Genomic DNA, 14,829 nt, shown 5'->3' with positions numbered 1-14,829 from the left:
CATTGTGAGGACGCCCAGGATATTTTTTCATGAGAGAATGGGGGCATGATTAAAAACAAAAAGGGACAAAGATCATTTCTTTAAAAATGTCAGTAAATCTTTATTGGAAGAAGCAGTGAAGGAATGTGTGTGACATTTCAAAAGATTATCCAAAGCATCAATAAACATGCTAATTACAAATAATGTCTGTGAGATAATGAGAGTGTGGGGGTGACACGAATACAAGTTTTTACTACATTCTTGATCCGGTTGCTAAATCACAGCACATGTTTATGAGGACCACCAGCAGGATGAATAGTGACGTGCCTGTGAGGGAAACAGGAAAAGAGAATACAAATCGGATCAAATGCAGATGAGAGACAAACAACTTATGTAGATTAGCTGAGACATAGCATGTTTCTCAAAAATGTTTTAAGATTTAATGACTTTAAGGCCAACAAATAAATGAAGTATTTTCCCACCAGGATTTGATTTCTGGTTATCTACAGAAAACAACAACAGCAACATGTTTGGGAAGAAAATATATGTGACATAGATACAGATTCAGATACATTTTACCAACAGTAGTCATCATTGCATCACATTTGTTTACCTTTCATGTGTCCATTATTGGAGGAATTAATACCTGTTGATAGATAAAGACATCATAATACAACATAAAAGCAATTACAGTAAAGACAAAAGACAAAAACAGTCAGCTAATGGATAATTTTATTTTGATAGAGGCAAAATTACAATGCTACAAATTGATATTTGTATATTTAAAGTCCCCCAAAACTCAAAACAGTTTTTAACTTACTGTTGCTTCATTTGGATGTTTGACCGGAATGATATATGTCAGAGTGGGATCTAATTTAATCATTTTTACCTCAGTAATTTAACTTTTTTTGTGGGAAAAAAAACATCAGACACAAACAAATATTCCAAGCTAAGAATTTTAAATGTCTTCAAACATGTCTGAAGGGGATGTTAAACACTGTGAAAAGTCTAAAACACCTCAGCACGTGAAGACCACATGGCGTACTGTACCTTTAATGTGAAACTCAGCTGTAAGGATCCCCCCACTTGGATCCGCCTCTGATGACAGACTTCTAAAAGAGCAGGGACCCTTGAGGGAAGAGAGGAGGAAACATGAGTTCAGTAAGAAGCACATTTTGTCAATTAAACTTAGACCAGACTTGCTTTGACCAGGGGACACTTCTGCAAAATGAGGCCAGGGTTCAGTTAGGGACATTTCTAGGATTTGAGGACAGTCGAGGATCAGACCACTGTAGGGGGGTCCTGGGAACCTTCCTGAACATTTTTTCATAAAACAAGCTCTATTTTATTTTTTTATGCACTCTTGAATCTTATTTACATTTAAAGTACGAAGAAGTCCCATCCAGTGTGAATCAAACGTCACGTAATAAACATACTTATTATAACTCAAAATATGATCATTTTTTAAACTTAACAAGCACGACCATTTAATAGAATTAACCACACTAAAGCAGTGGTTCCCAGCTGGTGGGTTGCAGTCCAAAAGCGGGTCAAAGGTCATTCTGAATGGACACAAGTGACTCGCAAACATGTTAAATTTGTAAAAAACACATTTTATCTTTAAGTACAGGGATTTTCTGGCACAGAGCTTTTATTCTGAAGTGCCGTTTCCTGCTGTAGAGTGAGTGACTGACAGATAGCTACTTAACAGAGACAACAAACTAGCTTAACACGGCCAAACACAAGTATGCACTGAATGTATTAAACTATGTGGACCTTGGACTAATGACTAAGGAGAAATCTGGATCCCGTGGCTGGACCAGTTGGGAACCATTGCGCTAAAGGGTGCCCTGTGCGTCGCTATCAGATGCCGAGGGCGCTGATAAAGTATTGGTATTCGAAAACCTGTGAATGAGAAGGGGATGGGTCCCTCCAAAGGATCATCAGATAAATCTGAAGGGACATGAGATGAACAAACCCACAAAATTACACAAACTTAAATCCATTCTGTGGACTTTTGACAGGAAATCACTTGATAATGACTTAAACGCCAAAGGGTTGGGAACCACTGGTTTAATCGTTACCAATTAATTGGATTTTATAAGCTTATCATGTATATTCTGAAAAGTAACTCATAACCTCATTTGTACGTTGCTTTGGACAAAGGCATCCAAAAATAAATGTAGTGAAGTATAAAGCAGCAGAGAGTGGAAATACTCAAGTAAAGTACCTCAAAATTGTTCAGTACTTGGCTAAATGTACTTGGCTACTCTGGAAACTGGTGCCTCATAATGACTTAAACTGCATGTGATATTTCAAGGGCAAAAAGAGTTGGAAATGTAACAACAGGGACTGACATTGATAAACAGATGAACTGAAGATATGTTGATATCATGTCTAAGTGTTGCACTCACTGGTTGACAATTGAGCCTCTCTCCATCACAGACCTGGACCTCACAGTGAAGCCAGACAGTGGAAACCTTCTCCAGACGTTGGAAGCGGAAAGAGTTGAACTTGAACATGGAGCGGCTGTCTTTGGCATTCTCAAAAATCGTCACAGTGTTGTCAGAGGAGCAGCTGGTGGAAGACAGAAACAGGTTTAATCGGAAAATTCATTTAAGTATCAAGTGGCATCCAGAGGTGTCCTTTCACATTTAACTACACTGTAAAACTTATTTGAGGTATCAGGAGCAGACTCTGAACAAATGACTCAAGTACATTTTCAAGATTTTCCACTGTCCCAGACAAACTTCCAATGTCACCCAGCTGGTGCATGCTCCATGCCCTGTTTACACGTGGCCAGCTATTTTCATAAACGGACATTTTACCATCTCCGTTTTCAAAAATAACATCGTGCACACCTGTCCGTTTTCAAAAAAATCTTCGTTTACACTAACCCGTATATATATGCTGTCAAGAGCATGCCAAACCTGTAGGTGGCAGTGTAACGAGAAGCTCAAGCCCACGTTTGCCAATCAGAATCCCGAAAATAGCAACAACAACAACAACAACAACAAGTCACTTCCTCTCTCTCAGTAATGGCGCCAGGATCATCATTCGTATGGACTGACCAGGAGGTAGAGCTCCTGTTAAATGTAACTTTAGATTACAAAGCCACAAAATTACAGGAGAACATCGACTGGGAGACGTGCCAAAGTAAATATGCCGACATACTTACCCTCTTTTTAGAGCACTACCCAACGCATCTAGCGCTACAACCCCATCAACCGATTTTCCTCATTGAAACGAGGACATCACCCGCGCCATCCTCACAACCAAGCTTAAGGCAGTTCGGGGGAAATACAGAGGCAAAATTGCTGACCTCCGAGCACTCATTCGTCTCTGCTCCTCGACATAATAGAGCAGCTGTATTTGCAAATGCAAACAGACAAGAAGGGAGGTAACCAACATAAATGTGACTGCTACTCTGAATGTATCCATGGTCACCATAGCAACAAAAGTCGCACTTTTGACACAGGTGCAAGTTCCGGCGCATACTGTGACGTCGGCTGTCTATAACTCCGTTTATTGCAGTTTACATGTAAACGTGCAACCGGAGTTTTCCAAAATCTCCACTCTGGCCGGAGTTTTTAGAGGAGAAATCTCCGTTTGCGTGTAAACGAAGGGTACAAACGAAGGAAGATGTCTCCGTTTATCAAAATCACCATGTACGTGTAAACGGGGTGTCAGTGAGCTTTAAGTCTGTATTTCTCTCATATTGACGTTCCAATAAAATACAGTATGGTTGATGTTATTGTTAATTTTTAGTCTTGGCTCAGGCAAATAATGAAGTTCAATGTCACGAACATTGTCAATAACCAACAACTGCACTTTCTCCACTGTCAAACAGGAAACAGCAAAACGGGGTAGACAGTAAACATGTACCCCTTTTCGACAGTCCGGAGCAGGCTTGGCTTGGCTTGGCTTGGCTTGGCTTGGTTTGGGTCGTCAGCCCAGTGCAGCAGGGATTTGCATCTCCATTACAACAGGGCCACACACTTGAAGGTGTGTCTTTCACTGATGACTGCTCATCTTGGGTGATGACGTTTAAAAGCAGAGTGCTGATCCACAACTAAAGTCCCCTGTTATTTCTGCTGCATGTGTCTTTCCACAGCAGGGCAGGGAAAAGAAGTTGACCTGTTGGAGGTGAGCTGTTTGCAGAGGTGCAGTAAGAGCCTGTTGTCTGCAGCTCTTCATCAACATCTCACTGCGGCGGTTTCTGCTGTTATTCTTCCTCCCTGCCGTATTATTAGATTTGTCTTTATTGAAGAAAAGCCACCAACCAAGTTCCACTAATTCAGTAATATACACATTTCATTTTCTATAGATTCTTCGCAATAAAAGTCCATCGTTATTTTGTTATGTAAGAATTTATTGTGAAGCAGCAAAATAAGGAAATGTTGATTTTTTTGGGCCGAAACTTCACATAAATGTTAAATGTTTTATGTTATGTTAATTAAATGTTAATATGTTAATGTTAATATGTCAAATTTCTAAAAGGGAGTTTCCACCAGATGGAAAATGATCTCAAAGGGAATCTAGTTGCAGTTTTGCAAATAGTGACCCCTGCAAGATACTCAGTCTTTGCAAAATCTTATCATGTGTGACTTTAGTCTTCTCAAAATCTTTTTAAAGTCTTCTGGTGTATGGTGGACACTAGCTGAACCAGTTGAAATGTTTGACTTTGTACCTGTTGATGATGAGACTCCACCTCTTCTTGTCTGTTGAGTATGGAGTAGGAGTGGCCCAGCAGTTGTTTATCACAACTTTGAATCTGAGAGGTGATAATTGAAAGATGTGTTAGACTTTGAGTGGTTGTGGTACTTGTATGAATATAAACATAATCTTTAAACACCTGGAATATTTCAATATATGCTGACATACCTGTTACTTAGTCCTTTGGCCTCGATGCCGATGAAGACTTCAGAGCCGATCTCAGAGGTGTCGATCACATACGGGGCGTCCTTGGCGTACAGGAACTTTGAATTCTACAAAATATATACATATATTTTATATTTTTATTTGCATCTTCTTATTGGTACAGCTGTTCTGCAGAGGATTTATTAAACAAATATAAAAATAGCATGACTGCATGAAACATGTTGCCTCCACTGGAGAAACTGAATCTGCGAGCGTCTACTCACCGTGAACACGTTCATAGACAACTGTGACCTAAAAGTGCCTAAACTCCCGTTGTTGACATAAACTGTAGCCACTCTGGAAAAAGCAGAGGGTTTAGTAAAAACGCTGCAAGTCATTGGGTTAGAATGCACTTATGTTCCACACGGTGACTGTGGTCGCCTCGTGTCTCGTGTCAATGCTTACCTTTGGCTGAACACTGCGTTATTTACCAGGTAGGCTGCTCGGTACATGCAGCTGAAGGTGTAGTTGACCGGCTGGTTTCTGACTGTGAGCGACGTGTCGTTGGACACGATGGAGTTGTAGAAGATGTACTTGGGATCTTTGCCGGGCATGTACTGTCAGAGGGGATGTGAAGACAAGAATATGAATAATATTTTTTTGTACTTTTTGGTTGTTTTCTTCTGTTGCTGAGGCTCTAAAATAAAAATGCGATGCCTTCACCTGAGAAACAGAGACATTGTTTCTGGTTTTTAATCAATGTAAAATGCTTTAGCACTACAGACTAAACCCCGTTGTCCTACTTTGAACTGGGGTGGTGTCAAAACTATCACAAAGCAGACATGTCAGAAACTGGGCGAATAAACAAAGTCTCCATGGCTGGATACAGTAATTGTGACCCTCACCTCAGACTGCGTGCCGCAATACGAGTGGTTTTTGGGCGTCAGGTCTGGGATGATGAAGCGGTAGTAGCCTGGACTGTGTATTCCAGAGTAGCAAACTCCACCCAGGGACAGCTGGTCGATCTCCCAGCCGTACGGACACTCAGGGACGTTGGCAATGATAGCATTGGGGAAACATGACACCATAACATAGTCTGGAATAAGATGCAAACTCTCAATAAACCTGGCAAATAATTGCTTGAAATATGTGGACATCCAGCATGAGAACAACCTGATCTCTGTACTGTGTGATGTTACCTGCTTTTTGGGGAGAGCATGTCCATGCAACAGGTAGAAGCATTAACAAAGCACCAACAGAAGCCATGCTGTGATACTGCGAAGAGATTTTAGTTACCAATGAGAGAATATTCAAGGATAACATAGAATGATGTAAGTATGTCATTAAATAAAAGATTTACCTGTTGGGGAAAAAATCTCTTTATATATTCTGATGTCAGAGGATCCTCATGGCTCTTCAACAAGCCACCAGCACCGGCAACTCTACAACTAACATCTTGACAGCTTGGGGAGGTATTTTATACCATCACAGGTGAGGGAAATCAACTTCTCCCCCATTCTCTCTTCGTCTCCCCTCTGGCAGGTTTAAGAGCTCTATTGTGTCACTGCTCACAAAAGCTTTCTGTGCTGCTCGGACATTCACTTTCAAATGACCAGCGTCTCACGGGACGAGCACTCAGGGTGCTTAAAGTCACCTTATCTGGAAACGGGCTCACAGGGAAATCTGTCAATTTCATACAGTGAATAGAGACAGTTAGGACTTGTTATAACATAGGAGGGCGAATAATTTATTTCACACTTAGCTAGCAGCATCGCTGTGGCAGCGGAGGAGTGATTATTGAAGATTTTCCACCTGTTTTCACCTTGTTACAGTTTATTAAATGTCTCCTGTCTTTCTAAATTTTATTTGTGTCATTCATATATGCTTATGTAAAGCAGAAGTTTGACATTTTGGGAAATAACCTTATTTAGTTTCTGGTGGAGAGTTAAACAAGGAGATTGATACCACACTCATACATGTAGTCAGAAAACTGTTAGCTTAGCATAGCATAACGACTGGAAACGGGGGTAAACAGCTAGCCTAGATCCAGTCACCATAGTCACAAAATCTGCTGACATGCACCTCTAAAGTTCAGAAATTATCATATTATATCCTGGTTGTTTAAAAGATGAAAAAAATAAAAACAATACAACCAAAGCAAGGATGTCAACGGTTAACCCCCAGTCAGTTAGCAGCTGACAGTATTTTTGACTGGTCATGCATTATAGATCAGTTTTGCTACTCTTCAGTTCACTGCACTGCACACCACCTAGATCTGGTGTTAGCTAACATTAGCTAACAGCGCTGCTAATTCAGCCCCCCCCCCCCCCCAGTTTGCCCCAGTCTGCCCTGTTGAGTAAGCTCAATTTGTTATGCTATGTTATCACTGCAAGCGCTTTTAGCACTGTTAGCAGTGTCAGCCTGGCTAGTGTTGCTAACATAGTTACCGATGCTAAAGGAGTTTTGCGGATCTAAAATAAGGCGGCTACTCACCGAGGTGACCTGGGGGCCACCATGTTTCCACAGCAATGTCCTTCTGCCACTGAGACGTGGTTTGCAGAGGTAATCGTAAATGAGCGGCGCCACTAATTAGCTCCCAGCCCACCTGCGCGGTTATTTACCGGTAAATGGGTGTCGGGCTATCGACAGAAAAATTAACCAAAAAAGACATTCCTTAGCCAAAGTGTAAAAATTACAATTCATTTTATAGGGAAAGCCAAACATAACTCATCTGCACACACTGTGACAACACAGAGATAGCTGAAAATTGGCAAAGTGTCCCTTTAATTAATGAGCTTGTGGTGTTGGTAATTGGATTTTAATTCCTCTGGACAGAGCCATGCTAATTGTTTCCCTCTGTTTCCAGTCTTTGTGCTAAGCTAAGCTAAGCTAAGCTAAGCTAAGCAAGTGCTAGCTGAACCCGAATATAAAGCAGACAAATATGACAGTGGTATCAGCCCTCTCATGTAACTTTCCACCAGAAAGCAAATAGGCAAACTTCCCCTGCTGTTAACCAATAAATCTCTGGAGATACAATTTAAGTGTACCTGCACACATTCACGTTTCGGGAACAGAACTTGAGGTAGACAGAGAAACAGACTGCCCTGTTCCTTCTCTTTGTCCTCTTGGCCAAAAAGGACAAAGTGTTCAGGAACACAAAACCATTTAAGAAGCTAAATAGTGCAAACAGACATGTATAGATACCTTCAAAAAGTGATGGCAGCTCAGATAAGAGCAGGCTCACACTACTAACTAGTGTTCTTAAGTGGAGATGATAGGGCTGTGTTTTGCAGCATTCAGTAATATAAGGTTTCTCAGTTTTGTGCGATCAGATATCACCTTTGTCTTGTCAGCCCTACATGTGTGTGAAACATGTGTTTCATTGGCCTGTTTACATCATTTTAATTGGTTTATATCGAGTTGCCTGAAGCCTCAGTCACTTTAGTTTGATATCTATTCAGCTGACAGTTCATCATGTTTAATTATCTGTTCTAATTATATGTTTTTTAAGAAGCTAAAATGGCTGGAAAACTGAAGATACTCAGGGGAAAAGAAAAGGAAAAGGTAGATTTGCCTCCAAGGCATCAATAAAGTTAGAACTCTTTGTTTCTAACGTTCGCTTCCGTTCACACAATCAAAAACCTCCTTGCAAAGACTTAATGATGAGAGCTGTAAAACGATAGCAAAGAGGTTAGACGCTAATGTCCTTCACAGAACAATTCAAGTCACCCAGCAATTGAGGGGGCAAACTGCAGACGATTAGCATCTGAATGGAGCGACGGAGGAGTCTGTGAAGAAGATATCGATCTAAGAACGGGTCAGGAGACAGCTAGCGTTACAGCATCTGGTGACGCTAACAATCAGGAGCCGCAAGACTCCGCCATGTTATGTAACTGCAGCCTGTCATCCAAGAAACGTGCTCACTGTGTCCACTTTGAGCTTTAAAGTGATACTCCACCCCAAAATCTATCTTTTGAGTCTTAAGTATTCATTATTTACTATAAATTTACTGATATCTAAATTAGAAAAGTGTTTGTAAAATGTTTGTTGTTATTCCTAGGTGGAAAACATGAGGCCACAGTCAGCTTTTCACAGTAGGAAAAGTATCAGAAACCTCTCAAACCACTCATGCAGCGCAATTCATTTCTCTATTGTCCATCTGTATGGTTAATTCCAAACATATTGTGTGTGTCCAAATATTTTTGGCAACAGGCTCGCCAGTCAAGCAAAAGTAAATACCACCCCAGATTTACTCTCACTTGGCATTTCATGTTTCTAAATTTGAGTTTTGGGGGCTGTGTCTCTTGGACGCTTGCTGTTTCTGGTACTTTTATATAGCCCCGACCTCACCTGAGTGCTGTGGGGGTACACAAAATCTGTTTTTTAACTAAAATGCCTGGAAATCTCTGTCAAAAAACTTTTTAATGTGTAATTATGTATTTAAAGGGGGCCTACGCCCATTTTCAAAATTCATACATGTTATGTCTGTGGTCTAAAATATTAGTCAACATGAACAACACTCTCCACAATCCAGCAACTAGAGTGCTAAAAATCGAATCTGTGAGGTCATCAGGTATCAAGTCTGGAGTTTCTCCATTGGCAATGAATGGTGAAAGACGTTCTAGACCAGTGGTTCCCAACTGGTCCAATCGCAGGGTCAAAATTTCTCCTTAGTCATTGGTTCAAGGTCCACACAGTTTAAAGGGATAGTGCACCCAAAATGAAAATTCAGCCATTATCTACTCACCCATATGCCGATGGAGGCTCAGGTGAAGATTTAGAGTCCTCACAACACTTGTGGAGATGAAGGGGGAGGGGGGTAGCAACACAACTCCACCTAATGGAGGCTGACAGTGCCCCAGATTCAAACGTCTAAAACACATAATTGAAACCACAAAATATCTCCATACTGCTCGTCCATAGTGATCTAAGTGTCCTGAAGCCCCAACATAAAAAAATTGTTTGGAAAAACGTCATTTGGACTCTGTTTTTAGCCTCATTGTAGCCTGTAGCTCTGACTGCCTGTCTGTACACCGCGCTCACGTGTGTGCACTTGCGGGCGAGACCAGGGAAAGCGTGGACACACATGAAGGAGGTGCCCACATCTCACGGTCTCGCGCAAGTGCACATACATGAGCACGGTGTACAGAGAGGCAGTTAAAGCTACAGGCTACAATGAGGCTAAAAACAAAGTTCAAATGACGTTTTTCTAAACAACTTTTTATGTCGGGGCTTCAGGACACTTGGATCACTACGGACGAGCAGTATGGAGATACTTTGTGGTTTCAATTATGTGTTTTTGGATGTCTGAATCTGGGGCGCCGTCAGCCTCCATTAGGTGGAGTTGTGTTGCTACCCCCTCTCCCCTTGGATCTCCGCAAGTCTCCATCGGCATATGGGCGAGTAGATAATGGGTGAATTTTCATTTTTGGGTGCACTATCCCTTTAATACATTCAACATCATGTGTTTGACCATGCAGTCCAGCCAGTTTGCTGTCTGCCAAGTAGCTATCCGTTAGTCACTCACTCTACAGCAGGAAACAGCACTTCAGTGTAAAGAAATTGTGCCAGAAATGTACTGTACTTCAAAATACAGTCTGTTTTTTTACAAACTTGACATGATTGCGAGTCACTTGTAGTTCATTGAGAATGGACCCACAACCCACTTTTGGAGCGTGACCACCAGTTGCGAACCACTTCTTGACAACACAGAGCACCCAGGGGAATGCTCTGAGTATACAGGTATATTTTCTGTTTCTGAGGCTAATTTGGGCTTAAAAAGAAAACAGTGTGTAGATCTAAAAAGTAAAATAAAATTAGCCTCCTGTTCATTGTCTATGGAGTAGCTCCAGACTTTATACTTGATGACATCACACATTTGAGACTTACTTCTCTGGTTTCTGGCTTTGAGAGAGAATCGTTCATGTTCACAAATTCCCAGGCCATCAAAACAACATTGGAATTCTGAATTCCCCTTTAATGGAGGAATTGCATGACACATCATCAGAGTAACACTGGAATAAATTCACTGGACAAACAAAATGCTTTACATTTGGGTTTACTGTGTCTACAATGATGATAAACATGGACTACCCAGCTGCATATTCACCACAAGAGGGCAGCAAAACCTTTTCTTCAATACACTCTTGCTGATGTGTATGTATTATTCATGAATGATTGATTGATTTTTGGCAGGTTTAAAATAAAATCATAGCGGTGAATAATTACAGATTCTTTGCTTTTGGAAAACAATCTTTTTATTCTTTAAACTGAAGGGGAATATACATTTATAGATATCATCAGTGATCACTAAATCTACACTAGATTACATACAGTAGTGCTTTTGTCAAAATTTACAAAATGAAATAATAAAAACAACCGTACTGTACAAGTCTAATAAAACATGCAGCTACACAACACATTTGGAAATACCTATGCTTTTTATATACAAATATTTACAACACATTTACACAATAAATAGCTTTAACATTGAGGCTGGCATCAAGATTTGGGGACTTGGCAGGTCCAACTGGTTTGTTCAGGCTGGTAAATAAAATCTCTCCTGAAAGACAAACAAACTGAGGTTAGACCATGAAAACATGCCATTTATTAAACATATTGAAGCATATTTTAAAAAACAACTTGTGGTGTGACTGGATTAACATGTCAGGGAGTCTTGCGGCAAAACTTTGTCGTTAGGTTCCCATTGACACCCCTCCACTACCTCACACTCCTTAGGCCTTGCGTACATATCTCCAAGTTACCATCACATACACAGAGAACTAGTGTCAGTTTGATTAAACAGGACCATGACCACTGGACACAGGTCCTCTGATTCCCCTTCACTCCTATCACATTTATTAGCACAAGCTTGTCTTTGTCTTCAAAATAATCAGCTGTTTTAAACAAACAGGAAAGATACAATACATGTCGTGCCACCGCCTGTCAAATAAAACTATGACATTGGAACGTCACTGCCAACTAAACTTCACAAATGTCACGAAAATGCTTCTCCAAAGGATTTAATTGGTGTTTTTGGCTTTCTGAGCTGTTCCTGAAGCCGTTTTACCGACACCCATAATTTGTTTTAATTTCTTCCAGCTGTGAGTAGCTCCTCCGTTTCCTTTGTGCAGTGTACTAAGGACAATAGTGTGCATCAAGTGCAGACATGCACACACACATATATAGTTTCTTTAGTGTGCATGGTAACTGTTTTGTGGTGCCATATGAGTTCACTACACACTCAAAACCTGTTTAGATTTAGAGGAAAGATGCACCGAATGATCGACAATGACCAGTGACCTGTCAGTCAGTCTCAGATCCTGTGTCAATCGAATTTACATGCATGTCACGTCACAAACAGCAGCACAGACAGTAGCTCAATAATGTCAGAGTCGCTGCAACCTAATCTCAAAATATGCCGTTCATTCCCATGCATGCTGCACATGGTTTCAAAGCTCCTGTGTTACGCTAACTAGCAGACTGGACAACACCACCCAAATCTGTTTTAATTATGGAGTTGATAAGGAGCTCACAAGTGTAGCATAGCAAAGCTAATGCTAACCATTTCATGTAAGTGGGTGGAAGATGCTAAAACACTGAGACACTCTAAGACCAGGAAGTATAACTCAATAAAAACACAAATTTGGGTGTTCTACCTCAGTCTGGTTGTACCCAGTTTGGGGTACAAAATGTTTACATAGAAAAGCTAATGCTAACCTTTTAGTATAAGTGAATGGAAAATGCTAAAATGATTAGCGCCATATTCCACGTAATATAGTTAAATAAAAACATGGAGTTGGGTGGTCTAACCGAGTTTGCTTGTTAGTTTAGTGAGTCATCGAAGTATGGTACGGTTCATCTGACAGATTTGGTAGTTCATTCTGTGGCAATAAAATGTTTTTACTCTAGTAATTGAAAGGAAATAAAATGGTGACGTTACTTGAGCTGAAAGGGAGCTGAGAAATGGTTTGAGCAGTCAAAGGAGCTGTTTTTGAACGATGTTTTCTAAACGTCGTAAATTTATTTTCACTCAGATTTCTGTGCATGCTTAAAGAGACACTCATCTTTAATGTCATGTATGCATTTTTAATATTTAAAGCCAAGGTTTAAAAATATGTTTGTCTATGTTGTTGATTACAGTTCTTAAAAGGAAAGAAAATTTGCAATTGGCAAGTCAGACTTTTCAAAAATCAGAAACTGGAATTGGCTAAAAGAATGAAATCGGTGCATCTCTAATTAAGTGTGTGGAGTCGACTTGGAACACAGTTTGAGTCTTCAAGTAACATTTTAACAAAGGGCTCTAATAAAGCAGGACCTTCCTGACATGACATTATAAGTAACGTGCAAATTCCCTCACAAATCTGCAATTAATCAAATGCTGTACAACAGCTGGACAAACAGTGGCCCTGAGGCTTTTGAGGCCATTGGTAAATCAGCTCTGAGTTGTGGTACTTTAAGTGGATAAAAACACTCTCTTTGCTGTACTCACTCTCTCTGGTGTGATGCAACGTTTTCTCGACACAGCAGCCCCTCATCACAGGGACAAATCTGGTTTATGCTGAACGCCAGACCGCCGTCGGGGACATAGCAGCTCTCGCCGCGGATCAGACGTCTTTTGCACACCTGCTCACCATGGTGTCGAGCGCAGCACATGGAAGCCCCGCAATCCCTGTCGACTTTACATCTGGCACCTGGATGAAGGAACCCCAGGTTAATTCAGGTCCAGCTGTATTCAATTCCAAAATTTACACTCTTAAATAAATGAAAATTAATTGTTTGCTGTTGTACTCTTACCCTCTTGTCCGTTGGGGATGCTGCGGTGGCACTTCCCAAACATGCAGCTGAGACCGCGGACACACTGGGCATCCCTCCGACAGTAGTGGCCCTCCCCTCGCAGGGGAACACAAAGACCAAAGTGCCGATCACAGCAGAAACCTCGCCCACAGGCCCTGTCATGCTCGCACACGGCCTGGAAATAAAATGGCGAAATGTTAAACTTGGCCCAAATTTAAGTCCTGTATGTCATAAAAATCCTGAACATGGAGCTATGTGAAGTCTAAAGTGTCCTAACAATATTTTCATATAAGTAGGTAAAAGATCTGAGGTGTAACTATTTTCTGAGCTTAAGAGGAAATATTTGACTACACTAGCTGTGATGATTTCTGACAAGATTAAATAAAGGTTGTGCTTAATTCAAATTCATGCGTAGTATCCATATATCTTACCATGGTTGCTTTCACTACAGGAGCGCTTTCTCTAAGTGCCTTTGCTCCTTCCTTTGGAGGGCTGTGGGGCATGTTGAGCATCCAGGCCCATATCCGAGCTTCGGCCCAGGAGAAGCAGAGACACAGGCAGAGCATCCACAGATTCCCCAACATTTCCACTAACAAACTGATTAAAAAAAAAAAAAAAAGAGCAAACTGAGAGAGGCTGAGAGCGATTAAATCAAGACAGGGTGACTCAAGGAGCAAGAAAAGATGAGTCACTTGTCTCTGAGTCCACACCAAATAAAAATCCAAAGCTTAGAAGTCCCAGTAAAAGTGTAGAAAAGTGTCAGGACAGCAGGGATCCCAGCAGCGACGGTGGCTGCCTGCTCTTCCAGCGGGACATTTATAGGTCACCTGGGCTGGACTCCCCCCCCCCACCAGGCTGTTTGTCCAAACATCAGGGTAGGAGGAGACAATTAGTTGTTAATGGATTAACTAAATTGCCTGAGTCACCCCCCTGCAGTCAGAAAATAGTGGCAAAATGACCAGTCGTGGAGAAAGGGAAAGAGGGGAGATGTGGGGGTGGTGGACGTGATGGACTGACAACAAGCCTCACACAATAGAGCCAAGACAAGCACCACCTCCGTGTGGTTATCTCTGCCAGACAAACAAATGAGGACAATAGCAGACAAATGCACGACATGTTTCACTGCTCACTGAGTGACAGGTAAAGTCACCGAGGGGCCCAGCGTCCAAACGCTCCTGGCCCCGACCTCGGCTG

General features: G+C 41.3%; 2 protein-coding genes across 2 annotated transcripts; both read right to left on the bottom strand.

The window, feature by feature from the left end:
• Nucleotides 1-75: 75 nt before the first annotated feature.
• Nucleotides 76-6,275, bottom strand: tectb (tectorin beta). Its single transcript, XM_033612213.2, has 11 exons — nucleotides 6,200-6,275; nucleotides 6,039-6,114; nucleotides 5,745-5,935; nucleotides 5,305-5,456; nucleotides 5,124-5,196; nucleotides 4,864-4,967; nucleotides 4,670-4,753; nucleotides 2,394-2,556; nucleotides 1,030-1,108; nucleotides 593-625; nucleotides 76-306 (listed from the first exon to the last, which is right to left on the bottom strand). Exons 2-11 carry the CDS (start codon nucleotides 6,103-6,105, stop codon nucleotides 233-235), a joined length of 1,020 nt encoding a protein of 339 aa, XP_033468104.1. The 5' UTR covers nucleotides 6,106-6,114; nucleotides 6,200-6,275; the 3' UTR covers nucleotides 76-232.
• A 4,922-nt stretch (nucleotides 6,276-11,197) lies between these two features.
• On the bottom strand, nucleotides 11,198-14,477 carry LOC117246652 (dickkopf-related protein 3-like). The gene is made up of 4 exons (XM_033610531.1): nucleotides 14,067-14,477; nucleotides 13,636-13,810; nucleotides 13,331-13,532; nucleotides 11,198-11,401 (listed from the first exon to the last, which is right to left on the bottom strand). The coding sequence occupies exons 1-4, from the start codon at nucleotides 14,217-14,219 to the stop codon at nucleotides 11,341-11,343; spliced, it is 591 nt and encodes a 196-aa protein (XP_033466422.1). The 5' UTR covers nucleotides 14,220-14,477; the 3' UTR covers nucleotides 11,198-11,340.
• Between the last annotated feature and the right edge of the window lie 352 nt (nucleotides 14,478-14,829).

The sequence above is a fragment of the Epinephelus lanceolatus genome, chromosome 21, assembly GCF_041903045.1.
Source record: "Epinephelus lanceolatus isolate andai-2023 chromosome 21, ASM4190304v1, whole genome shotgun sequence".
In the NCBI taxonomy this organism is placed as follows: domain Eukaryota; kingdom Metazoa; phylum Chordata; class Actinopteri; order Perciformes; family Serranidae; genus Epinephelus; species Epinephelus lanceolatus.
The sequence above is the reverse complement of the archived record's forward strand: the minus strand, read 5'-3'. Positions and strand labels throughout refer to the sequence as shown.

Bases quoted from the DNA above. Each gene is read 5' to 3' on its own strand.
- tectb (XM_033612213.2), bottom strand. From the start codon at position 6,105: ATGGCTTCTGTTGGTGCTTTGTTAATGCTTCTACCTGTTGCATGGACA. The intron at 4,754-4,863 runs GTATGTCAGCAT...ATCACCTCTCAG, and splicing joins GCCAAAGGACTAAGTAACAG to ATTCAAAGTTGTGATAAACA. The intron at 626-1,029 runs GTACAGTACGCC...ATCTATCAACAG, and splicing joins AGCTGAGTTTCACATTAAAG to GTATTAATTCCTCCAATAAT.
- LOC117246652 (XM_033610531.1), bottom strand. From the start codon at position 14,219: ATGTTGGGGAATCTGTGGATGCTCTGCCTGTGTCTCTGCTTCTCCTGG. The intron at 13,811-14,066 runs GTAAGATATATG...TTTTATTTCCAG, and splicing joins CTGTAGTGAAAGCAACCATG to GCCGTGTGCGAGCATGACAG. The intron at 13,533-13,635 runs GTAAGAGTACAA...TCCTTCATCCAG, and splicing joins CATCCCCAACGGACAAGAGG to GTGCCAGATGTAAAGTCGAC.